The 27,416-nt window shown below is 39.8% G+C and overlaps 1 protein-coding gene across 2 annotated transcripts in view; it reads right to left on the minus strand.

Annotated features, from left to right (window-relative positions):
* The window catches only part of ZNRF2 (zinc and ring finger 2), a 136,380-nt gene extending 109,195 nt beyond the window's left edge, over nt 1-27,185 (minus strand). For both annotated transcript variants that reach the window (XR_010090776.1, XM_063452282.1), the window contains exon 1: nt 26,162-27,185. Coding sequence is in view for 1 of the 2 variants with exons in the window: in XM_063452282.1 (XP_063308352.1) it covers nt 26,162-26,573 (412 nt within the window). In the remaining variant the exon portion in view is untranslated. The remainder of the gene's footprint in view (nt 1-26,161) is intronic.
* Between the last annotated feature and the right edge of the window lie 231 nt (nt 27,186-27,416).

Raw genomic sequence — 27,416 nt, forward strand, 5'->3', positions numbered from 1 at the left:
AGATGGAAATGACAGGATTTGGCGATAGATTGAACATGAGGCTTGAAGGAGAGGTCGGAGTCAAAGAGAACACCTAGGCTGCGAGCCTGCGTGGTGGAGCTGATGGTAGCACTGTTGACTTGGAGGGAGACAGACACAGGAGTAACAACACTTGAGGGAGGAAAGACCAGAATTTCAGTTTTGGTCAAGTTTAGTTTAAGGAAGTGGGCAGCCATCCAGTTAGAAACAGCAGAGAGGCAGTCAGAGACACTAGTCAAGTGGGACGGGGAGAGATCAGGAGAGGACAGGTAGATTTGCGTGTCATCTGCATAGAAATGATATTGGAAGCCAAAGGAGCTAATGAGTTTACCAAGGGAGGCAGTATAGATGAAGAACAGTAGGGGACCATGGACTCAACCTTGGGGGACACCAACAGAGAGGAGTTGGGGAGAAGAAGCAGAGCCAGAGAAAGAAACACTGAAAGAGCCCTGGGAGAGGTAGGAGGAGCACCTGAGAGAGCAATATCTTGTAGACCGATATTGCGGAGGATGAGAAGAAGCTGTTGATGATCAACAGTGTCAAAAGTCGCAGACAGGTCAAGGAGAATTAGGATAGAGTAGTGACCACGAGATTTCGCAGCGAGTAGATCATTGGATACTTTGGTCAGTGCCGTTTCCACAGAGTGCTTAGCGCGGAAACCAGACTGAAGCGGGTCTAGCAGAGAGTTGGACTCGAGGAAGTCTGTCAATCTCGCATACACAATTCTTTGAAGGATCTTGGATGCAAAAGGCAGTAGCGAGATAGGACGATAGTTGGATGGGGAGTTAGGGTCAAGATTGGGCTTCTTTAGAATTGGGGTTACAGTTGCATGTTTGAAGGGCGATGGAAATATGCCAGAGGAGAGAGAGAGATTGCGAATTTTAGTGAGAGGTGGAGAAAGAGAAGAAGACAGAGTACGGATGAGATGCGAGGGAATTGGATCTAAGGAGCAGGTGGTGAGGCGGGAGGACTGGAGCAGAGCAGAAACCTCTTCCAATGTAGCGGGTGCGAATGAACATAGAACAGCAGAGGGAGTGAAGTTAGGGGAAGTATTGTAAGGGGAAGAAGAAAGATGAGAGATCTCTTCTCTGATTGTAGAGATCTTGTCAGTGAAGTGAGTTGCTAAGTCTGAGGCGGTCAAGTTGGTAGGTGGAGGAGGAACAGCAGGGCGAAGAAGAGAGTTAAATGTGTGAAATAGTCGTTTGGGTTCGTGGGAGAGTGTGGTTATGAGGGTATTGAAGTAATTAACTTTTGCAGAGGAAAGAGCCAAGCTGTATGAGCTCAGCATAAATTTATAGTGGAGAACGTCAGATGCACAGTGAGTCTTTCTCCAACCGCGTTCAGCAGTTCTGGAGCATTTTTGGAGGTATCGCGTGAGCTTGGTGTGCCAAGGTTGTTGTTGGGGGGGCCGGCGGCGTTTAAATGTACAAGGTGCCATGATGTCTAGTTGAGAGGAGAGGGTGGAATTGTAGAAGGAGATTGCAGAACTAGGACAGGTGAGGTTTGAGATAGGTAAAAGGAGAGTTTGGAGATTAGTGGAGAAATGATCTAGGTCAAGACATCGGAGGTTTCTGTGAGAGTGATGTTCAGACAGTGGTGTCAATTGGGTCTTAGGTATGCCAATGTCAAAAGTCAGCAGATGGTGGTCAGATAGAGGAAAAGGAATATTGGAGAGATTAGAGGCAGTACAGAGGTTGGTGAAGGCAAGATCAAGAGTGTTTCCTGCTGTATGGGTTGCTAAATTGGACCATTGCATAAGGCCAAAGGAGGAGGTTACAGAGAGCAGACGAGAGGCATCAGTGCAATTGGGGTTATTGAAATCCCCAAGTATAAGGGAAGGAGTGCTAGATGAGAGGAAGTGGGGAAGCCAGGAAGAAAAGTGCTCAATGAATAGTCTAGGATAACCGGGGGGGAGGTGGGGGGCGGTAGATGATAGCAATTCTTAAAGGAGTGGGTTTAAATAGGTGGACAGTGTGAACTTCAAAAGAAGAAAAGGATAGGGCATGGGGAGTTATGATTGGTTGAAAGGTACATTGAGGGGAGAGAAGGATGCCTACGCCGCCTCCTTTACAGTTGAGTCTGGGAGTGTGAGAGAATTGTAGCCCACCAAAACATAAAGAGGCAGGAGTAGCGCTATCAGAGGGGGACAGCCAGGTCTCTGTAAGTGCAAGCAGTGTGAGTGAGTTTGAGATGAAAAAGTCGTGTATGGTTTTTGATTTTAAATTACTGCATATTATATGTGTCGACTATGATGTAACCCGAAATACTGTGCTGAATCACTGTTGGTATTTGCTTTTATTTTTTTCTCTCTCTCCTTGTCTCAGGGCTAATGCTAATTTATAAAATGTACTAAACAAACAAACAGTTTTTTTTTTAAATCTTATGTTATTTGAAGTGGTGATGGTGCCTGCAAATGCAGTGTTTCACTTAGTAATGATGCTCCACCACTAGCAGTGTCAATGGGACATTATTAGCGAGCCTGGATCAAGAGTTCCAGGCTGGCTAATGTTAGTTCTGAACATATTTCTAGGCAGAGAACTGCAGTCACAAGCTGAGAGCGGTCAGATGATACTCCATTAATAATGTAATCGGGCACGTCACAAGCCATATTGGACCGGCAGGGGCCCAGGTAAGACGGCAAACCACTGCAAAATGGTTTGCCCCATTACCGGAAAATGGGACTATGATACTCATGGCATCCCAGCCACTACAGCAAGCTGCAGGGTTTAATGTACTTTGAGTAACCCTTTCCACCCCTCTTTCATATGCAGTTACATTTATATTTTATGACTACACAACGTTAAATAAATTTTTGCAATTTTTAAAAAATCATTTTTTTTGCAACAAACCTAGAATCAAAGGGAAGGGAGACATAAAAAAAATCTGTATGTTCATACTATTGTGTACATTCAATAACCAAATGTGAGTGGTCAAATAATGGTTGCCCAAAAGACTCTATGCGACCCTAAATAGTGACCAATCCACGGCCATGTAAACTGCTTTGATGCACGAACCCTGCAGCAGAGCTAGATGGAATAGTTTGATCAGGTGCACAGCTGTAAGTCATGACGGTTTGCAGGAAACCACAGTTTGAGCTTAGTGCAAAGCTTCCCCATGAGTGCGTGCATAGGCCCTCTCTGATGTCAGTTTAACATATTGCTCTATAAAACAAAGACCTTATTCCAGGTGTGTGCAGTCATATTGTGGAGGCTGCTGCTATTTTACCGCTCCAGGAAATCACACAGGTTCAAGTCTCGGCGGCGGCAATTGGGGGTGTGAGGAATTAAAAATAATCGTGTCACCATGACAATCTGATTACAAAATATTTAAGATTGTGCTTACATTAATTTGCTGAATTGCTGAATAAAAAAAAATAATAATAATAAAACTGCAACATAGAATGCTCAATAAACTAAAGTAAACATTCACTTGTCTTCCCATGATTTGTAATTATGTTGTTATTACATACTATAACCAGATTAGCTTAAAAATATTTCCAACAATTTAATTTTATTTTTCTACATTGCTTTGTGTCAAGAAAATAGGCAATTGAGTATACACATACATTGAAAAATCACCATTTAAACTTTAGTTTAATGAGACAGACCATATCCCTCTCTTCTCAAGCCTGCAATGTAAAACACATTATTCTTTCGGAACGGCAATATTTACATTGCAGAATTAACATATATTTAGTGGCTGTCAGGACACAGCCAGTACAGACACTTCCTCTGCAAAAATAACCAAGTCAAACTTTGTTATAAATCAACTGGTGCTCATAGATCCGCATTTGATTGGCGCTCCATAGTGTTTGGCTGCACATGCGGACTAGCCTGTACTGACCAAGATCATCAAACTTGATAATCTCAACCAACGAGGCCAAATGGCATCGTGGAGACCGGTGTGGCAAGGCCTGAAAAGCAAGTAATTCTAAACAGGAAACTATAACGTTCAGAATACCTAACATTATAGTGTTCCTTTAAATATAGAAGTTTTTTAAAAAGGATGGTGCAAAATGCTTATTCTGCATCAGAGAAACCGAGTGTATACAGAGATGTTCTACAAAAACATAACACGTGTAAAGATATACATATTTATCATAAGCAATTCCTAACTTACACAAAATGTGTTCACAGGGAAAAGAGAGGGCAACTTAGCTCTATATCAGGAGGGGAAGAGTTACCTTTAGTACAAAACCACGTACGTGTAAATAATCAGTCCGTTAAACTTTAAAAGAGAGGTACTGTGCAAGGGAATAGAACGAGAAAGAAGTAAAGACGCTTTTCCACTCTACTTTGTGGGGACATCATGTGATATTAAAGAAAAGAAGAAGAAAAAAAAAAGAGAGAACTGAAAGTATATAGCTGACATGTTTAGGCAAATGTAGAACTGGACATTGTATGGCAAACAGGGCATACAGCTTAGGCAGATCTGTTTAAATACAATATTACAGTAACTAAAATACAAGAACTATTTTTATTTTGTTATTCAATATTTGTCAGCTGTAAATCTTTGGAGGGTAGCTTCCTCATCTGCTTTGCGTTTGATTGCAAATTTAGAAGAGTGACCTTCTAGTCCTAAAGAGGAACCATCACATAATATCTGTTTTTTTTGTCCAATAAACAGTATTTTACTGGAATTAAAGGGACACTCCACAAAAAATAAATGAGAATTACAGTTTAGTAAAAATGAAAACGTGCAGGCATTTAATTATGTTATTTTTCTGGATTGTGGGTTATATCGAAAAATGTATTTGCAAAAGCTGCAGATCTCTTGACTGCTGCCTTTGCAAATACTCCCCTTCTAATGCAGCCAAGTCTTTATGTGGCTGTCCAATCAGTGGAGCTCAATGAGAAGGCTGGTGCTCTGCACTATTGCTGCCTCTTGAATTTATTTCCACTGGGCTAAACAACCAGTAACTAACAGGACCGGTTGTCTGACAGCCATGGGGTGGCAACAAGGTAAATTTATAAGAGTGCCAGTTTCTATTGAAATCTGCACTTTCTAAAATGGAAAAAAGAAGACGACAAAAGAAGAGCCTGAAGTGTCCCTTAAAATTGTACTGCCACTGTCTTAAAAAGACTGTCATACAGAATATGTATATATGATGATAAATTAAAACGATTACAGAATTCAATAACTATAGTGTATAATGTGTACAAATGTACGGTTAAAAAAAGCCAAACATGACAATTAGAATAGAACAAATAGATCACTAATCATGTCTTACAACTAGAGGCCTATAGGACTGATGAAATCCTCAAAAGTTTTGTAGAAACAGGGTGATTACTCTGCAACAACTCTTTGCTTGATCATTTGACATTTAACATCCCTGGCAAGGTTGAACATCAAACATTGCTCATAGGAAAAGCACTGGATGCTATGCTTCCCAATAAGAAGCATTTGAGAAACGTACGAGAACCATTCGATTGGACTGAGAATCTGATACACTCAGCAGACAAGATGACATCACAGGAGGAGGATCTGCAGGCTACAAGGACGAAAGAAAGTAAAACTTTTTTTTATCTTTAATTTGTTTAATTTAATAAAGTGAATTTAACTGGGGACTGCAACATTATGTAGTATTATGAATACATGTTTGTATTACTAAGCTATAGTATTCTTTTATTGTAATAAGCACATGCCTATAAATGCAGTATTCTAGCATCTATAGAAGAATTATACAAAGTAAGCGCAAGACCCAGAAAAGGAGAGCAGGGAAGGTTACATCAGATTCCAGAAAACTGCAGATTTAGGAATTTAAAATATTTTCCGAGCGATAAGTAAAATTATAAAAAAAAACATTCAATGTCTCAAATACAATGTCTCTGTCTTAAAATAACCTCCGGTGCATTTACAAACTAATTGTAACACTGTTTAAGAAGTAGGCAGGATTATTTACTTAGTCACGGATTACAGCTATCATCACTGTCATACCACGTGGATGCAGTCTTTCCACTGAGAAAACTGCCATCAAACAGTTTTCACACAGTTGAGTCCTTGCAGAAAAAAAAAGTAATATATATAATTTAATATATAGAAAAGTATATATTAAGTAGTGTATTTCATATTTGCAGATAATGTTTTCAATTGCTTATTTTAACAAAAAAAAAGTGTGTGTTCTAATGTAATATTTAAGGCCATGTAGAGAAAATTGTTTTCTTATTTGATGTATCTCTTATGTGATAAGTCAAGTCACAGCACAAAATGTAATAATCAAAAATCCTGTGTGTGAGGGTACGCGCATGCACACACAGAGCATCATGGACGGAATGCCACAGTGAAGCATACCAGTTCGTACAAGTGAGGCAACCCAATCAGGTTAGATATGAAACGAGGACACTCCAGAAGACTCCAGACACAGGTCGTTGAAAAACAAAGGCTCTTTATTTAATTTGCAGCTGCAAAGTCCCAGTACCTTTATTATAAAAGAACACGATGTACTGGGCACTGGTCAGTTTCCAATCAAAGAATAAATACTGTAAATGACGTATTCCATACATATACATAAAATACAGAAATCACACCTACATGTCTATGGTTACATCCAATTACTAAACTGAAACTTATCTCTTACACATGCTATCTAATAGTGGGCGTTCCTGACATTCCACACATGCGCCCTGATCCAAGTTAGTTGCACAGTAGTTTTAACCATGTGAGTACTGAACTTTACTTAAACATCCTGTAGCTTCTACCACACATGCTGGCCTCTGCAGAAATTAGATGTCGTCAACCTGCCTACATCGGAGCCCCATCACCAGGAGAGCCAGGGAAGTGGGCAAAACATTGTAAAACAGTTTGCCATATTACCAGGAAATGGCGCCAGGGTACTCCTACTATTATAACCACTAAAACAGGCTTTGGTGGTTTTGATGGATGGAGTAACCCTTTAGCCTGTGGTATAATGTAAACTGAAATCACTTCAGAAAGGCTTCTCTGCCAAAATGATGGGATATTGCCGCTCCATGGACACTTCTTGATTACCAGCTTATGATGTTTTTACACTTCATTTTTAGAATACGCAGGGTGTTCAAATTCTCTCTGCTTTGAAATATGATATATTTATTGTCTCATGATAATTCAATCCTTTTAAAGGGGCACTATAGTCATAAGACTACAACCTAATATAGTGGTTCTGGTGTCTATAGCATGTCCCTGCAGGTTTTTTCACGCAAAGGAGAACAAATGTGGCATAAGACACACCTAAGCGAATGTAGGTCACAAAAAGGGGTTAAGATACACTAAAAGGGTTACGACATTCAAAAAAGATGTGATAAACATAAAAGGGGGTAAGATATTCAAAAGCGGGTTAAGAGACACACAGGTGAAGATGCAGTTTTTTGGGGGAGGATGGGGGGCACCTGTGTAGTCAAAAATCCTTGCACTGGCTTGTTTACTTGTTAAGTTAAAGTGCATGTTTTTCAAAATTATGTTCCCAATTCATTACATTTTATCCTCTTCTCAAGTACTGCAGCGAAGCTAACCCACCCCTTGATACCAAGCACGTGATCATTGTTCATATTGGGTAATGTCCAATAAAAACATACACCTAAAATGCATTCACACATTATGTGAATAAATTCAAATTCTCACATTACATTTTCTCTGATAATCAAGTCTGCAGGTTTGAAAGTATTCTTTTTTTTTCATGTCAAGGTTTGAATTCTTCTAACTTCCTCTAATCTTACCCAGGAGGTTTCTTTGCATTGGTAGACAATTATAAGAACATGGTATATGAACATCTTAAGTAAACACACTCTGCAAATTAGGGTTCAAATGAACAGTTTATCAGTAAGAGAAGAGAGGTATAAAACCCATGTGACTGCAGGGATCTATGCACCAAAACCACTTAATTTAGCTGAAATTGTTTTGGTGCTAAGAGTTTCTATTTAAGGCCATGGAAAGCAGCGTGTTCCTAGCTTGTATCAAATGTAAAACAGAAATCAAGGCAGCAATTCATTTATTTTGCAATATGAAATTACATTATAGTGGTATCAAAAAAGAGGAAGCAACTTGTCTCCGTTTATTTCTAGAACCTAGTCTTACTGAAAAAGAAGCATTAAAGAAACTAAATATTGATAGCTCACTTTCAGTTCCTGTCTGGTTTAAAAAATAAAGAGAAAAGACTAAACTATGTCAATTTTACAAATAAAAGGAATGTGTTTTACTCACAGGTTCTCTGTCAGTACTGACATTTCAGCATAAAAAAAAAATCATAAAACAATTTGAATTAAAAAAATTATAATATTTCGGTCAGAAATTGGTGAAAAAGGTTTCTAGGAAAAACACAGCTAAGAGTTATCTCTCTTTACTCATATTGGGTAAGAGAGAGACAAGGGCATGCCTCCCAACCATCCCGATTTCAGCAGCACAGTCACGATTTTTGGGTCCTATTCACCAGGGAACTGTGCCCAAAAAGAATAGTGCAAGTGCATCTATAGACAACCACTAACACAACCAGAAAACTTCATCTCAGTGAAGTCGTTTGGGTGCGGAGTCCCTTGCTTTTTAAGCCTGTAAGGTAGAAACAGCAATGTTTGCATTGTTGGCTAGGCACACCTCTAGTGACGGTCAGGAAGGCAGCCACTAGAGGCACTTCCTCTGCTCTAACAGTGTCAAACTACATTGTATATCAAATGCTGCTCGTGGAGTGGCATTTGATTGGAGCTGCGTTTTGCCGCGCATGCAGATTAACCTTCCAATGCTCCGATATGGGAAGCATTTTATTAACAGTGTTCATCACTCTTGGAGATCTCTTCCAAGGAGACGGAAAGGCATTGTGCAGACAGGTACAACAAGAGCTGAAAGGTAAGTAAATCTCACCTTTTAAACCTTCTTTTTTGGGAGGTTTGTGGGGAGTCTAGAAAGGTAACAAGAAACGATAGCGTTTGTAATACAGGTTTGTATTCCTAATGCTATAGTAATGCTATAGTTTAGGTAATCATCCTAAATATTGCCGACATGCTTGCTTCTCTGTCACACTGTTGTTGGCATAGACATCTATGCTGTAAGCATAGGAATCCATAATAATAGTCTATATTAGATGGGGGACAGTCCACGATTTATACATTGCTAACAATTAAAACCTGTGCTGGACATTGTGGCGAATTGACAATGGGACTGAAAATTCTAGTCCAATATTTCCTGGTTGAGAATTTTTTACCCGTTTCAATATTTTGCCCTAAATTGTTGAATTGTCCTAGTCAGCTCTCCATAATTCCTGGTTAGTGAATAATGCTACATCTACTTAGCGGGAGATATTCTATATACACAGATGTACTGTTGTACAGATTTTGCTCAGTTTGGTTAAAGGGTTACTGCAACCACCATGACCACTTCTGCTTTCTGAAGTGGTCATGTTGGTAGTCTGGATAGATGTGCTGTATTTCAGCTTGATACACTGCACAATTAGAAATCTTTTTAATTGTGCACTGGGGGCAAGTTTTAGTCCCAGTACACGTGACTTAGGCAGCATGGAACTCTGTTACAGGCTACCCAATGTCAATTCTGTGCATAATTTAAAGCCTGCAAGGGAGAAGTTCTTGTGTTCCCTTCCTCCCACCCACACTGAGGGAAGCCCTCCCAATACGATCAGTTATTTTTTTAATCCCTATCCTCCATTCCCTTCCACCTCCCCTTGTTGGCTCTGAGAGCGTGCATGCACTCTGGGCCCTTCAAATAATCAAATCAAAATCTTAAAATGATTATTTGGGAGGGAAGGTGTGGGGGGGTGGGGGGGTGGAACCCTTTGATATACACAGTTTGCCATTGCAGCTCACAGGAAAGACAAACTTTATGCCAGTTTATATTTAATGTATTTAGTGGTGTATAATTTCAGCAAGCATATTTAATTAGCTCTTTTTTAAAGCTTAATTATTTTATGGTGGCTTAGTAATAAACATGTGAGCTGTATAATTTAAACTGAATATATAGGCTGGTGCACAGTGTCTGCTGATTTGTCTTGGGAGTTATTTTCAGTACTATTTTCCTATCGTATGCTAATGTATGTTTAGCAGACCTCTCTTTGCAGATATGAGTCCTCGTGTAACTCCTTTTTGAAAAAAGACTTCACATCGTAAAAAAAAGACAAACCAAATAAATAAAAATAAAAAATGCCGTGGATATAAAGAGCATACTACTATTGGAAAAACATACCTAGAGCAAATTTCTTAAATGTAGTAAAGTAGTTAAATTCTCATGACATTCAGTATAAAACGTCATTATGACATTTAACGCTGATTATATGGATACTACTTCCATTGTTATACAGGGTTCTTTACCCACTCAATGCATACGGATGCTGATCACATCTCACGTGCATATCACATCCTATGACAACAATACACTACAAAAGTCATTGAATAACACTGCTACAAACACAACCCCGCTCCTACATAATATGTAAAATACAATACTTTCTAAGGTTATTTGTTTTCTGTTATTGTTCTTCATTGACTATAAAAAAAACTAAACTCTGGCGGATTGCGACCAAGTCGATCTCCACAACATGAAGAAATGCCTTAACAAAATAACTCTCGACTTTCTATTTCTTTCTGTAATACATTGTCGACATGTGTACTATGATATGGCTTTTGCACAAGCCTAACAATGTTACTTTACCATGCGATCTGCCATTGCAAAAATAAAGAATAAAAAAAAAAAAATTCCCAATCTTTTTTGAGCTAATGCAAACTTCAATGAGATAGAACTTTCAAAGACACGCCAAATAAATATATTTTTGTGACTTTTTTTTGGTCCCCACTTCCAGCCAAGTTGACTTTGTTTATATTAATTGCCAGATGCAAATCCCATATTTCACCCTATATAAATAAAAACAAAAAACAAACACAGTGTAAAGGCCTGTATACCACATACTACATGCCTGCAGTCAATGTGTTTGTAGTACAGCAGTACAACACTGGTTAAAACCCACCGAGATAGATAATAGTTGCAGAATATGAATCTGCAAATTAAAACTACTTCATTAAGTTAAAATTGTGTTTGTACTTAGAGTATCTTTTTAACAACCACTGCAGTTTACAGGAAATGAATAGTTCTTCTGTTAAAAGTAAAAAGAGGATCAGAGATTCTTAAAATATGCTTGTATCATGAAGAGAAAAAAAAAAACCCTATTGCTACTAGTGTAGCACATTTAGGAGGTGAAGACAATTCCTTTAATCCTTTCCTTTAATTGCTTTAAAGCTGCTTGGTCACCGCGTGGGTCTTCACAAATATGGCCGACTGCGAATGCTCCCTTGAATACCGAGTGGCCACCGAGTGCAGGAAAAAGTGGGTTTTACTTACCTGAGCTTTACAGGCTCTTTAGCTCCTGACATTTCATCTGCCAGAAGTCCACAACACTGATTTCCATGGATGATCCTGCAAGACCACTGGATCGCCCGTAGACAATTTAATGTCCCTATGCCTCGCAGAAATTACACAACTTTACAGCAGCAGCTCTGCTTTTTGTCAAGCAAAGGAAATATATGAAGACAAAATGGCCCCTACTTTGTCTTAGTATATCTTTTGACTGTTTCAGTGAAATTCCAACTCAGTCAATGTGAGTATTTCATAATGCTTTTATCTTTCTGAAAAAAATTCATTTTGGACGCGTTGACAAGAACATTAAATAAAATAAAATGGTAAATCCAACCTAGAGTGTCCTTTTAAACTGAAGCAAGTTAATAGCGGGCCTATTTTGTCCAGTGTTGGTAAGCTGCTTTCTGCTCAACTATAGTTCAACACGGTGTGTCTTAACGGCCCTTTGTAAATCAGTCATCCCTACATTCATCACAGTTCTTCCTTCCAATATTTAGCAAAATGCTACAGAAAAGAAACCTTTTATCTGGGTACTTCACATGGTATAATAATAATTATTATTATTTATTTTTTCTAATAAGCAAACATTACAAGAAAGCAGCTCTGACGAGGCGCAAAGGCTACGGAAAGCATTCATGAGCTGATTTTATGTTTTGGGGGAATATTATACGAACACTGCAGTCACTATATAACTTCATGCAATTGAAGTTATTATAGTACAATCAATAATTTCCTACTTTCTTTGAATTAAAAGTTGTTGTTTTTTTATCATGTATGAGGACTTGTAGTGCAGCTTCAAGCCATGCCCCAAGGCCTCCAATTCAGCGTGCTTTCACTTTACTTTACCGTCTGGCATACCCACTCGTACCGTGATGTACTTGCTGATGTCAACAGAATCAGGCTTCAGCTCAACAAGATTGAGAGTTTGTATACTGTGATGTTCTTTTATTTCCACTTCTGACGCATTATGAGAGCAGTGTCTGTCATTCAACTCGCCAATGTGTTCAAGCACAACATGCGCGCTATAGTGTTCGCAACTTCTCAGCCGATCATGGAATTAAAGAAATCACTAAGAGAATTATTTGATTGGCAGATCATGGCCAGTGCTGTGCATGCGCCTGTGGTCCAGAATGCCTCTCTGTGAGAATCTTTTGATTGGACCAGACGTCAGAGATGCTGACGTGCAAAGGGGTCAGGGGAAACTGCCATGGTGGGACTTCAAAAGCTGATGGAATAAAGGTAAAATCAATGCTTGAAATTTTAAAAATTAAATGACAAGGGGTGGCACTGCTATTTATTAATTATATCATAGTAATATTTTTACAAGGACATATCCGACAACAGTACAGTGTCCCTTTAAGAAAATGTATGGAAACTAACAAGTTTCACTTCCATCATTCCCGTAGAACGCCCGCAGAAGATATGTGATGTAAAATCTTGCAGAGAAACACACTGTTTGTTTACAGGAATTAGTCATGAAAGCGTTGACATAAATAAGCAGTTAAGCACCGGCAATGAATAGCTTATTACAGGCCAAGCTCAAAGTTCTCATCCAGGGAAAGTACCTTAAGATCTAACGACACAGCTGTTAAACCACTAACCAGAGGCCTGTCAAGTGTGCTAAAGAACAAGGACACTAAATGTGATTACCCAATAAAGCTAGAATTCTTCAAGTGGACCTGTCACCTGCCCAGTGCTTTGCATAAATCACTAAAAAAAGGGGGGGAAAAAAGTTGTGTTAGAGCTTAGAACATGGTACTTAGCAGCAAGCATCTAATTATCCCTTCCTGATGCTTTAAATTAACACAGAAATCAGGAAGGAAAAGTAACATTCCATACCAAATACAAACAGTTAGTGAGCTACAAGACTATGTTAAAATGTATTGAAATCCAACTGCTAAAAACAAACGAACATTCTCCAACTCACATCCTGACAATTTTAGCCTGGACGTACCATTTGGATCACAATTATTATTATTTAGAAAAGAGCTAACAAATTCTGTAGCGCTGTACAATAGGTGGACTAAAAAAATAAAATAAAATAAATAAAGTTGCAACAAAACAAGCTTGACATAAAGGAAGAGAAAGTTCTCAGAAACCTGCTCAAAAAAAGCTTTCTTTCCAAGGGGAGTGGGGTAAAAATGGCACAAGAGGTGTGGGTGAGATTTCTCTCTTTTTAATTCAAAATGTTGCACTTTTTTAGGAAAAAAGGAAAATGGGATCAACGCCACAGATCAAACTACCTTTGCAATTCCAGTCATGAGATTGCGTAATAAATTGCTAAAAAAAAAGTTTTTTACAAATGTAAATATTGCCAACTTTGGTATACGCAAACCTGATGTGCCACACCAGACGGGTCCACTCTACCTCCTACAGTTTTGTTATTTTAATTAGCTTGCCATGCTGGCTTTTTGTAATTATCACGATAACACTTCTACAGAAAAAAATGAATTAAAAGGATTGGATTGGCTGAGAGTTCTGAGTGACTTCCTGATCCTTCAAGAACCTGCAGAATTGTAGCAAATAACACATCACATCGGTGAGGCAACAAATAAATCTGTTATTGATACAAAACATTGAAGAAAAAAAAGTGTGTCAATCATGTCTGGAGAGTGTCTAATTCTACAGTTAGTCGTATATATATATATATATATATATATATATATTTTTATTATTATAAGGTTTGGAAGCATGGCTTCATGCCACACCTCCAAAAAAAAACTGGATAACTCACCTTCTGGCTCTCCTACTGTGGCACACTGAAATCACATGCGCATGCACAGTGCCATCACGGTCTGCTATAATCTGATTCTGCACTGACTCTATGGCAGAATCATAGGAGCATGGCAGCGAGCACCTCACATGAGTCTATGGTCCCCAATGTGCATCTATGAGGAGCATTTGATTGGACCGTCATCCTGAAGGCATCTCTCCAGGATGACACCAACCAAGTAGGTGGCCGCGGCATCACCGAGGGAAACTCAGTGCTGGAGGGAAGATGAGTAATTTATTTTATAACAAACATTGGGGGCGGGAGGGAATAAAAAGGGACTTCAAAACTGTAGCATTAGGAAAACAGATGTATTCTCAACGCTACAGTTTCCCTTTAAGCAAAGTTACATTTCAGTTGCTAAGCAGATCCCCACAATCCATCAGTCAAAAGAATCCCACAGAAGGTCAAATTGTACACATCATGGACAGAGGAGAACAAAACAGTGTGTCCAGCAGATCTGGCAAAAGGAAAAACAAAATGTAATAAATATAAATAAAGGAAGAGTATAATCATTAAAGGAAACCTATAGTCTCAAAAACAGCTCTGTCAATATCAGCATCCCTGCGGGCGTCACCTGCGATTTTTTATTTATTTTTTTTAATCGCATACTTCTCGTACAGAGCACATGCGCTACAAAACAATCAAATGTTGCCATTAGCTGCACTTGATTAAAGAACTAAGATTTACTCAAACTACAGGATCACTACACCCAGCCATTCATTCATTGAGGCTAAGGGATCTGTGTGACTTTAGCGGCCTTTTAAGACAAAGGGGCATAATGACAGGAAAACCGAAAGAAAAGGGAAAAAAATTTAATCAGTGATGCGCTACTGCTAATGGCCAGCACTTGATACCTGCCGCACTGCACAATGAAGCATTCAAATGCTTCAAAAGATAAATTAGTTAAAGCTGTTCCATTAAGAGCTCTCATCCTTGAAATCCTGCCTTGATAGTTGAATTTACTTCATCATTTTAAAGAATTTCATCCCTATCTTCCTTCCCTTACAACTGTATTACCACAGTGAACATTAATGACTTTGGTGTTTAGAATGTCTGTTTAAAAGGAACACTCCAAATACCATAACTACTAGTTAGTGCCTGGAGTGCCCTTGCACACACTCCAGTACCATCTTCTGAGAGAAGGAGGTTCCTCAGCAAGAACTTTCAATAGGTCTTCTGCAACCGACAAACACTCTCAGACAATGATCTAAGCCCTGCAATGCAGTGTTCAACTCAGTAGACTTCCTGTTATTGGGAGATGGTAGTGGAGGCAGGGAACATCCTTAATGGGTCCTTGACCACAACAACATGTCATGTCAAGCAAACACACACATAAAATATAACAACTATCATAGATAAAACCAAACAGAAAATAAAATAAAATAAACACTGCACACAACACACCCACCCACAGCATTAGCCAAAATACTCACACCATTAGGTCACATGTCCGATCACATGCAAAAGTCACTTGTGTTTGAAAGGCTTGGTATAAACCTTACAAGCTCAACTAATATTTACTTTTGGCTGGACACAATGACCCAACATATCAGGCAATCTAAACTATAAACGGTAGCATATAATAGCAGGCAAGATGTGACATATTAAAGTGATATTTCCCAAGAGTTGGCGTCAGACTGTGTGCAGTACGATTTGACATTTTTGTGCTTCACTTGTTTGCTACTAGTGATGTGTCACTGGAATGTGTTTTGTAGCAAGTTTTTTCAAGCAAATATGTAAGTGCATGAAAAAGAAATTATAGAGCTTGTCTGTTACTAATTCAGTTCCAGAGATATGGCTTACATTAGACGTGCATAACATGCAAACTGACACACATCATACAATAAATAATAAATAAATAAAATAAAATCACAGAGCAGCAATCAACCTGACTGATCCAAAATAGAACATGGTTCAGACTGGTAAAAAAAAAAAAAAAAAAGTACTAATGCAGCTAGAATTAGATCTCAGATACACAAAAATAAAACAATGCAAACAACGCAAATTAACATGTCATTTTGATTCCTTGACTTAACTAGTGTAGACAAAAAAAACGTAACCACTGCTTTGAAGTGAGCCCATTAGCCAAAATGTTGAAGATGAAGTCAACTTCATGTAAGAGTCAACATTAAAGGAAGACTACAGCATTAGGAATGCTAAAGTGTATTCTTAGCGCTTCTGTGTTCTTCTGTGTCCCCTCCCCCCACCAGCAATGCAAGGGTTAATATTCCTTCAATCACCAGATTCCAGCACTGGTCTCCCTCGGCACTGGGTCGATGCTCTGCCTCCTTCAACATCATCAGACAGGGTGGCTAATGCATGTGCGGTGAACGCATTAGGCCCTCCCCACAGAAAAGTATTGCTTTAATGCTTTCCTATGGGTATTTAACGGACGCAGGATGTCCTCATGCAGAGCGTGAAGACATCCAGCGTCAGTTAGGTGAAAAAAACTTAACCACCAGGAAGTGCCACTAGTGGCTGTCTGATTGACAGCCACTAGAGGCAGTCTTAGTTCTGCAAGGTAATTATTGCAGTTTCTCAAAAACTGCAATGATTTACCTTGCAGGATTAAGTGGGATTGGGACACTGCACCCAGATCACTTCAATGAGCTGTGGTGGTTTGGGTGCCTATAGTGTCCCTTTAAATATATACATTATGTTTCCAAAAGTGCTACTAAATTCAGGTACTAAGACTTACAGATTGTGGTTTGTTTTTTTGTTTGTCTTTTGATCTGCTCTACACCATCCAAATGCACCCGACACTACTTATGGTTCAGTTACAGGAATGAGTCAGAAGCTTCCTAAAGAGATAATGGGGGAAATTTAATTTAAGTGTTCAGTGACGGTTGAAGTCTGTCATTATTTTGATTGTGTCTACTAAAGTATTTGAAAAGTTATCTACAAAGTGACAGTTTCCTTTATAGTAAATTCCGCAAGTTTTCACGGAAGCTTCAATTTCAGAAAAATGTCTAATCTAGAGAAGTGAAAATAATTGTATACATTGAAAAAGGACAGTTCGTGTGCAAAAGAATCTACAGTTGAGCAAGAGAGAAACAAAAAAGATAATTATAGTTTTGAAAATTAGACAAATGAGTGTCAGCGACACTGTGATAAATATCCCCAAATGTCAGGCCTCACAGTTGTCCAGATTTCAGCGGGAGAGTAACAAATATCTTGACCTGTCCCACCTTACTTCCCAAGTGTCATTCTTTTGGAAACACCAGACAACTGTTCCCAACAAGCATTGCGTTAGAGCGTCATTAAATGCACGCTGGCTAAGTTCAGGGTACGGGGACCCTGCTGCAGAGAGCACTGAAACCGTTCCCCTTGCAGAGTCTACCCTCAGTGGGTTGGCCTGGCTGATGATAAGATCACTCGCCTGCCCCCTTTACTCCACTCCCACTGATGTCCCGATTCTCTGGACCCCAGAGTTGGGAGGTATTTACACATACGTCCCAGTGACAGGCACAGCTGAAATACTACGATACTGGCATACAGGTATGACTAAAAGTCTGCGAAAGATAAAGGATGGGGATTTATCAAGGCAAAACCAGGTACTTTTTGGGGCAAAAAGCTAAATAAGGACCAATCATCATGGAAATGAATAAAATGTCTCTCAACTTTAGTACTTTGAACTAAAAATAGCTCCAGTTTTGCCTTGATAAATTCCCCCTACATGTTCTTTTTTTCCATGCCACCATGCATGACAGTTGCAATGAAGGGAAGGGAAAGAAAAAATAAAAAACAAACAATTGAAGTTGTATATACTGAGGAAGGAGGGAGGGACGAACCAACGGAAGGCAGAAATTATGTCTGAGTACTCACTTTATTCTGATATCACCAGTTCATTGCTTAGCCTTAGACTGTGTACTTTGGAGGAAAACCTACTGAAGTCAGTTCCTGTGATGGCAGAGTCCAGCATAGAGCTTATGAACCCTGGCATGCACATAAGGAAGAACTGGACCATGCCTTGTAACGGTGGGATTCTGGGGAAATGTGCATATTGTAATTACTTTCAGTGGTTATGGTACCTGGACTCTATGACAGGTCCCAAATGACTACTAAACTGTTTATTCATTATTTAGTAGAGATTTTATGCAGCCTCAAGCCAAGCCATCTATGCTGAAATGGCAGAGGAAAAGCTATCCTTTACATCATGCAATACCAGGCAAGGATTAGCTGGGAGCGTCAGCCAATCACTGCCCCAATTCCTGATTTGAATTGGTAAGGCGTGAGGCGAAAGAATAGCTCCACATCTGGCATATCATCAATGGATACCAGACTCCAGGCTGCCATGGGCCCAGACTCTCTACCAAATAGTATAGATACAAGACCTACCAGGAGCCCATAAACTCCAGGCTCAATAGCCATTTCAATCAAATGATGGGTTATGGTGCCTACAGTGTTCCTTTAACTGAGCCAGTGACAGCTTATTACCAATACCTGTGTCTTTAAGTCAGTGTCAGTGTAATAATTTAGGATGGGTGTTGGTTTTATGACCAATAATGGGCTCAGCATTCAAAGACTGTGAACTTAGCTTGAAATACAGAAAGACATAAAATAGCACCAAATAGACAAACAGATTAAAGAAAGGGGCAGTGGCTACACAGACAAGAGTCAACTTGGAACAAGGGCATATACAACAACAACAACAAAAATTAACTGTGTGAACACCCCATCACAAAATGTCCAATGTATAAATAAAATCTGCACAGAGAACCTGTGTAGATCTTATAATATGACAGTGATGATAAAAAAAAAAAAAAATGTGGTATAATACAGCAAATAATTAGTAAAATCTATAACATCACACACACACACACACACACACAAATGAATTCAATCTACTTAATAAAAGCCTGGTTGGTACAATCCATATTATATATATTTTCCCCTTCGGGTAGTAGATGTTACTTGTAGATAAGTATCATATATGTGGAAATAATGCACATGAAGACACATACATACACACAATATGTGATTAAACAGCATTTCTTCTGGAAACACCATAAATCATAGGCATGAATCGAAATGATGTTTTCACTTGAATTACCATGGCTTCACTGTATTCTTAGTCTTGTCTATTTCCTGGGATAGGTAGTCAGCAATAGCCTTACTTCCAAGGTTCATATTTTGTAATTAAACCTTTGAAGTCATTAGAAGGGAATGCCAGTGTTTATTATGGTGTGTGGGACAATAAATGGATCATGTGAGCTTCAAATCGTTAACTTGTATCTTACGAAAAGAACGTTGTGGGCTTCTTTATGGCTCCTGATAGGGATATGCAAGACAATTGTCCACTCACTGTGCAGTGATAAACACCCTGAAGTCATATGCTAGAATTAAAGTGACATTCACCACCATAACCACATCAGGTTATTGTAATTGTTATGGTGAAAGCAGGTCCTTTAGCGTGATAATGCAGAAGTAAAATCTGTCAAAATCTCAGCAATCTTGCATGGCAGTGATAATATACAGCCACTTTCTAACCAACAAAGGTTATGTCCTAGGTTAACTAGTAGTAATGTGGCGTCCTATGGGGGGAGGAGGGAGCAACAAAACTCTTCACAAATGTCACATTGACACAGAGGCTGTCCCTTAGAGTCGAAGACATGTCTCTCTGAAGGAACACATTTTATGTCCCAAAGGAATGGGGGTAGTCAGTAAGTGTGACAAAGGTTATCCCCATGTGAATGACAGGACACAAGTCTTATGCTCTGATTGAGCCTCCTTACTACTCTCAGGGGATCCATTTTAGAATTGTCTCGGATTTTAAGGGAGGAACAAAGCCTAATGACCTAAGTAGGGATAGCGCACGCACTAAGTCAAATATAATACAGAAATAAATATTCATTTGCTAAGTGGGGGATATTTGGGGAGTGTCCATTTGCCTGCTAGAGTCAAGACAAAAAAATATATATCACTGACTATATCACTGCTTAGACAAGCTTTTCCCCGACTTGTCTCCCTAACTTTGATAAAGGCTATATTTAATGTATACAGCGTTGTATATGTCTTTTTAATCACATTTCCTCAGATTGATTGGGCCTGCTAGCTCTAATCACAAACACAAGCAATAGAGTATACCATGTCTCTCTTAAATATCCCTGTGCTATATTTAGCTAACTTACTGGATGTAATTTTCCTTTAATATTCTGTTCACACAAATTAATTCCATGTTATTTAAGGTATATTCCCTTCTGGTTTGAACACATGGTGCGTTCTTCCAAGCATGTTCAGGCCTTTGTAGTTTGTATTATAATTCTGTCACTCTTTGAGTCCAGGTTCAAATCAAAAGCTTGGTGCATGAACTAGAATCTTGGATTATTTGATCCTTTTTTAAAGATGGTCAGTTGCTCCTTTTTTATGTTACGTAATGCTTATATAAAAAAAAAAAACCACAAGAAGTATATATATATATAAACATATAAATATATTTATATAGGTATATAACAGAAAATCCTTGCACCCAGGCTATAGTAAGCTGTACTTGCCAGGTGATCCTGATGAAAGTCCTGAAAAGGACTGAAACGTTGATCCTACTAGATCTCACTTTTTAATCTTACAAATAAAGAAGACATTTTACTGAAGACTGTGAGTGCTCCCATTCCTTCCGTTTCTTATATAAAAAGGTATTGTATAAAAAAGGTATTACAAGATACAATTTCTATCTGTTTTTTTACACACACACACACACACACACACACACACACATATACATATACATATATATATACACACACACACACACACACACATTCAGGGAATACCTCATACTGTACTCGGCCGACAAAGCTTAAGAAAATATGCAAGCGAAATGCCTGTCTGCCAGTAAGTCATATTTATATCTTTGTCTAACAGAACATTGCAGACTGGTATGTCAAAAATCTATTGCCTGTAATCCAATGCTACATACAGGGGGTGGAAAAAAGATAACAGAACCATCAGATGGACCTAAATCACAATTACAAAAGCAACTGCAGTGGTGATATATATTATGTGTGCTTGTCAATTTTCTGCATGTGTCAGTTATAAGAATTCTGACAATTAGCACTTTGAGAATGATTACTAAAAGAACAGCCTCAAACATGTGCATATTTTAACCTGCAGCTTTGTGACCTAGACTTAAAAAACCTGTGTATTGTGATCTTCACAAACTCACATTTACAGCAAGGACTGTCAATCCGAAACTAGATGTATCCAAGGCCAAAACATAACCAAAAGCAACTGGTTTTTCACTTAACTCAGAATTCCGTTCTCAATTTAATTATTATTATAAAACATTTTGATAAGCTGTTTAAATTATTTAATACTTTTGGATGAACTTTTAAAATTAATATTTTTAAATATATATATTTATTAAAAAAAATAATCCAATATTTTAAGGTTTTGGGGGAAAAAAAATGTGTATATACTATTTTGTCCTGCACAGTAATGTTACAGAGCTGCTGCCTACCCCATCTGTGCCCTATTAAGGGTTTTGTTCAGAAGAATACCCCTTCTTGTCTCCATAGAGTCTTTTAGCTCAAAGCAACACAATGAATGGTTAGCACAAGACTCACCTAAGATGTGGCCATGATTCTGCAGGTGAGCTTACTAATGGCTATTTCAGTGGTAATAAAAACTTATGCTATTTAAAGGTGCATAGTGATTCCGGATAGCGCATAGGCAGCGTTTACTGTTTAGTGGACAAGGCTGTGTGAGGTGATAGAGAGAACAGTGGCGCGTGCAAGCTCGGACCATGGCTTTGCTCTCTCCAGGTGTTGTGTGAGCTGCAAGAAAACCTGGACAAAACTGATCTTCCCAACCACGAAGAGAAATCACCTTGCTCTCTGACAGCTGGGTGGTGGGGCTACATGCTCCAAATCAAAGCTCGGTATATCAAAAGATAATGAGCTTTTAAAAATCAAAGATGATGGGATACTGTCTTTGTACAAGAACCACTTCGGCAAACTTAGAGTGAGCCTTTAAGTCCAACGTTTTGTGGACAAGTAAGATGATTATCCATCAAACCTTTCCTTCCTCGTTAGGGTTTGGTTAGGCCTTTAATGTTAGGGTCCTACCTTTCCTTACAGGTCAAATCACTGACTTCCAGACTTGACTTCAAAAACCAAGGTAACTACATTTAAAGGACCACTATAGGCACCAAGACCACTTCAGCTCAATGAAGTAAGCGCTACGGAATCTGTTGGCGTTATATAAATGGCAATAATAATAATAAGTGGTCTGGGTGCCATGTACCCCTAGTTTTAACCCTGCAGCTGTAAACATAGCATTTTCAGTGAAACTGCTATGTTTACACTGAGGGATAGTCCAGCCGTGGCTATCTTCCTGACAGCCACTAGAGGCGCTTCCGCGATTCTCCGTGTGAAATCACATTGAAGGAGGAGAGGTCACCAGCACCGAGGGAGCCCGACGCTGTTTTAACCCCTTCAGCCCAGTGGGAGGGGGGACCTAATAACCCTATAGTGCTAGGAAAACAGGTTTGTTTTCCTGGCACTATAGTGCTCCTTTAATTTGTTAAAATGAATTCCCTCCCTTTCTGATAAAGAAAAGGGGAGAGATAGGGTCCCCCTTGTAGAACTGGTTCTCTGGGTTTTGCTTATTTGGCTATATTTGCTTTAGGCTACATTTTCCATGCCACTTCCATCAGTGAAACAACTGCATGCTTAGTGAGTTAGGCTTTGGAGCTTAAACTAGCTCTCCTGAACGGCTCTACATCATCAAACTCCATTCTGCTTTGCACAGTGTGTGCTCAAGATGATTTTGTAATAATAATTTCACTATGCCTTACTGGTGACTACCATTGCCTGCCTCTGTTATTCAATGCATTTAATATAAACAATTTATAGAAATGCAAGAAGACAAACTCTCAAAAACATGGTTCAATATCCCTTGAACGGAAACTTTGCATTCTTCATAGTGAGGCAAATTATATGGTAACAACATTGCAATTGTACATAAGTAGTGTTAGGGCTATACAATAAGGAACACTGTAAGTACCATAACCACTTTGTCTACTTTGTCTCAGTATTTTTCCTACGTCTGACTTTTCTTGACACTGGGCAGAGCTACTGCAGTCTAGAAGTGTCAACCCCCAGCCGTCACCAGTAACGACTACATAGAATTGGCACTGTATATATGGAGGATCCCGCTGTCTTGTGGGATCCTCCATAGACCTCAATGCTGTACTCTCGCACATATTCAACATTGCAGCAGTGATGTCTGCCTGCGAGGGACAGGTTCAAGTCAGTTAAACTCACCTTTGACTGCCACCCCCGGTTATCGTACCCCCTGTGACGACGTGAGCATGTTTTTTTTTTTTTTTTTGCAAATTATGCAAAGTCCACAGATAATGACAGTGCCACTTTAATTCCAATCACATTCAACTAGTATTAACTAAAGTATTTTGAATGCTAACTAGTCATAACTCAAGAAACCACCTCAAATCACCCAAACATAGTATAAAATGCACCACCATAATGACCAGTATTTAAATCTTAATGACCAGTATTTAAAGATTATGAGAATGCTAACTAGTCATAACTCAAGAAACCACCTCAAATCACCCATGGTATAAAACGCACCACCATAATGACCAGTATTTAAATCTTCCTTTTAATGGGGACAATTTAAATGTATATGAGATTTAAATGCAAAATTACGAAAGATTATGAGAATACTCAGATGTCTAATCAATCAATCATAGTACCAACAAAATAATGTGTAGCAATGTAATATCTATTCTATTCTATATAGTAATTCTACACATTTTGTTTGGGAAATTCCCTTATGACATAGTTTTCCCACATGACAGGAAAGGTTCTATATATGGTTACTAATCACGATGAACGCCATTGTGAAAGAAATTACAACATACAGTATTGGAGAGAATGATTTTGTTCCAAATAAAGCACAGATTATTCGTGCCACAATGTAATAAATCTGTTTCACCACTGGTAATAGGATTTTAGCTGGCTCATTTCCTCCAATGTAAAATTCAACTAAAACCTACTATATGTATGACCTGCTCACATCTACAACCTTGAATCTTTTAAAGGGACAGTAAAACCTGTTTACTTCCTGGCAGCTATGGATAAATGTCAAGATGACAATCTGTGAGGCTGCCGGTTAGATCTGCAGCTGCCTGAAAGGTCACGGTTTTAATCAGGGTTATGCACGAACGTGAGAATTGTTGGAAATTCAATGAGAATTTCAAATTAAGTGCCAAAGTAGCCAAACTGGTAGCATAGCTGTTTTGGTGAATTTTTCCATTTAAGCTATTTAGAACTCGAATTTAAAATTCACTTTGAATTCCCAACAATCTCCCTAGTGAATAAACCTATTTAACTTTGCAAAATTTCTAATTGTAGGTAATTCACCAGGGAACTGCAAGTTTTAGACCAACTCTAAAACCTGTTTTAGTGCTGGTCTATTTCAGCCTAAAAAATGTGAGGGGGGGATGGTGACCTCAACTGTAACCATAAAAATATTTTTTTTTATCAAGTTTTTTAATTAATTTGTTTTTAAATGAAGTTTACTATACATATTTTTTAGTATACAATAGGATCCAACAGCCACGTTACATACACCTTGGGTCAGACAGTGTATCAAAACCAACATCAAAAACATAGTTTTACATATGGTCTTCCCTGCTTCATTCCCAGAGACACTGGTGGAACTACAGGGGTAACCAGGGTCACGAGTGCGGGCCCTCTGCCTTCCTCCTGTCACAGGGCACCCAGAAGATGACTGGCTGGCCGCATTAGGGCTCCACTGGTGGTCGAATATCAACTAAGGCAGAGTAGGAACCTGCTAAGCCATACAGCAGGTGCCTACTCTGCTGATATACACATTGCTCGGAAGGCCTGTACATGGGTGGTGAAGGAGCACTGATGTTCCTTGTATGCGACAAGGGAGCACTTTGGAAGCGGCTGCGGTCGTGCAAGCCCAATAAGCCACAAGTGATTAAAATGGAGCTGCCCATGCGCCACGCTCGAAAATCTCAAGAGGCAAAGGAACAACGACAGCATAGAGACGAATATTGTGGGAAAGTTAGCAGCTTTGTCTAATGTTTAAAAGCAGGGTTAGTCAACCTGGTCCTTTGGGGTTTCAGGTGGGCGGTGATGGGTTCTGCAGAAAACACACAGTGGGTCTCTACAGCCGTGGACCAAAGCCAGCAGGGGGGATCTTTTCATCTCCTCTGTCGGCCCAATCAGAGCCAGCCTTGCTGTAAGCCCTCTTGGGCTGCTGAGGAGATCAAAGATCTCACTGGCCCGCTGGCACTTAGTTCCAGCAGAGGGAGGGAAGGGCCTGTGATCTGCACCCTCACAGACACTGCACCTCACACACACACACACTACAGCCTTCACACACACACACGGAAAAAGTATAGAAAATTTTAACAACATTTTAAAAAATAGTTACATTTAAGTACTTTTTTTATTTTTTTTTAATCCTCCTTTCTAAAACTTTATTTACATTTTTTTTTTTTTAAACTGCGCATGAATTAAGTAAGAAAATTTTACCATCAACAAAGATACAAAAGTTGGCGGTAGGTAAAGGTTGACAACCCCTGTTTTAAAGAGAAAGAACAGAATTGAAGAACAGATTGGGACAGAGGAAAAGACCAGGAAACCATAGCAGTAAGGAAAGTTTTAGGTGACAGAGACACTTTAATAAAAAAGGACCATTGTTCATTATTATTCGGAATCATTATTACCTTCAAATCTCTATGACCATTACATCCATAAGACATCATTATACAAAATCAAAATATACATCTAAATATGAAAATACGGTGTAAACATATTAATAAGACATTTGTAATACAATCCTTGTAGGGGGTTATTCACTAAACTAAGAATGATGGCTACATTTGGGCTAGAATGTTTGATCTGGGAGAATTCACCCATTTTTACAATTACAACTTGCTGGTTAGTGAATAAGACCCATGTTCAAGGTTACAAGCCCCCCCTCCCCACATGCTGCCCTGGTTAACCCCGTTATGACGTCACACATCCCACGTGACGTCACAGTAGTACTCACCTCCGAAGAGATGCGGGGAGAGGTGAGAGGGCAGGGATCCGATCAGCAGCCGGGATCCTCCTCCTCCGCCCCCCGGGCCCCTCTCCCGGCCACCGGCTTCCTCGGGGGTGCTGCTGCCAGAGTCTCGGGCGGCCCCGGGGATGCTGAGCCCGGCCTGGCTGAGCGGGGCCTGACCCCGGAGACCCCCAACAGAGCGGCTCCGGGAGCCCAGGGTGGGCTGGCTGCTCTCCGGCCCTGCCACCGCCGCCGGGTGTCCGCCCTGCACGTAGGAGTACCTGGCCAGGGGGGAGGAGGTGGCCACCCCCGCCGGGGCCCGGATCGGTCCTCTCCCGGTGGTAGAGGGAATGTCTGAGCCCGAGTATGCCCGAGTCCGGCCGTCCGAAGCTGGGTTAGTGCTCTGCCGCCCGCCCATCCCCTGCCGGGGGGAAATCAGCCCTCCTCCCGGGGTATGCGTATATCCACCGTGTACACCGGCACGTCACCTGCTAGTGTGTACTACTGTACGGCATAGTGTCTGTATACTCCCAGGGACAACGACATAGCCACGGCAGGTAGGTAGAACTGAGTGTACCCTCCTTCCAGGTAGGTAGAACTAAGTGTACCCTCCTTCCAGGTAGGTAGAACTGAGTGTACCCTCCTCCCAGGTAGGTAGAACTGAGTGTACCCTCCTTCCAGGTAGGTAGAACTGAGTGTACCCTCCTTCCAGGTAGGTAGAACTGAGTGTACCCTCCTTCCAGGTAGGTAGAACTGAGTGTACCCTCCTTCCAGGTAGGTAGAACTGAGTGTACCCTCCTTCCAGGTAGGTAGAACTGAGTGTACCCTCCTTCCAGGTAGGTAGAACTGAGTGTACCCTCCTTCCAGGTAGGTAGAACTGAGTGTACCCTCCTTCCAGGTAGGTAGAACTGAGTGTACCCTCCTTCCAGGTAGGTAGAACTGAGTGTACCCTCCTTCCAGGTAGGTAGAACTGAGTGTACCCTCTTTCAAGGTAGGTAGAACTGAGTGTACCCTCTTCCAGGCAGGTATGTAGAACTGAGTGTACCCTCTTTCCAGGTAGGTAGAACTGAGTGTACCCTCTTTCCAGGTAGGTAGAGCCGAATACACCCTCCTTCCAGGTAGGTAGAACCGCATATAATCTTCCTTCCAGCTAGAAGGGGGGAAAAGTAGTATATCCTCCTTACAGGTGAGTAGAACTGAGTATTCTTTTTCAAGATAGGCACAACAGGGTGTACACCATTTGCAGATAGGAAAGACTTAC

Source organism: Pelobates fuscus, chromosome 4 (genome assembly GCF_036172605.1).
Source record: "Pelobates fuscus isolate aPelFus1 chromosome 4, aPelFus1.pri, whole genome shotgun sequence".
In the NCBI taxonomy this organism is placed as follows: Eukaryota; Metazoa; Chordata; class Amphibia; order Anura; family Pelobatidae; genus Pelobates; species Pelobates fuscus.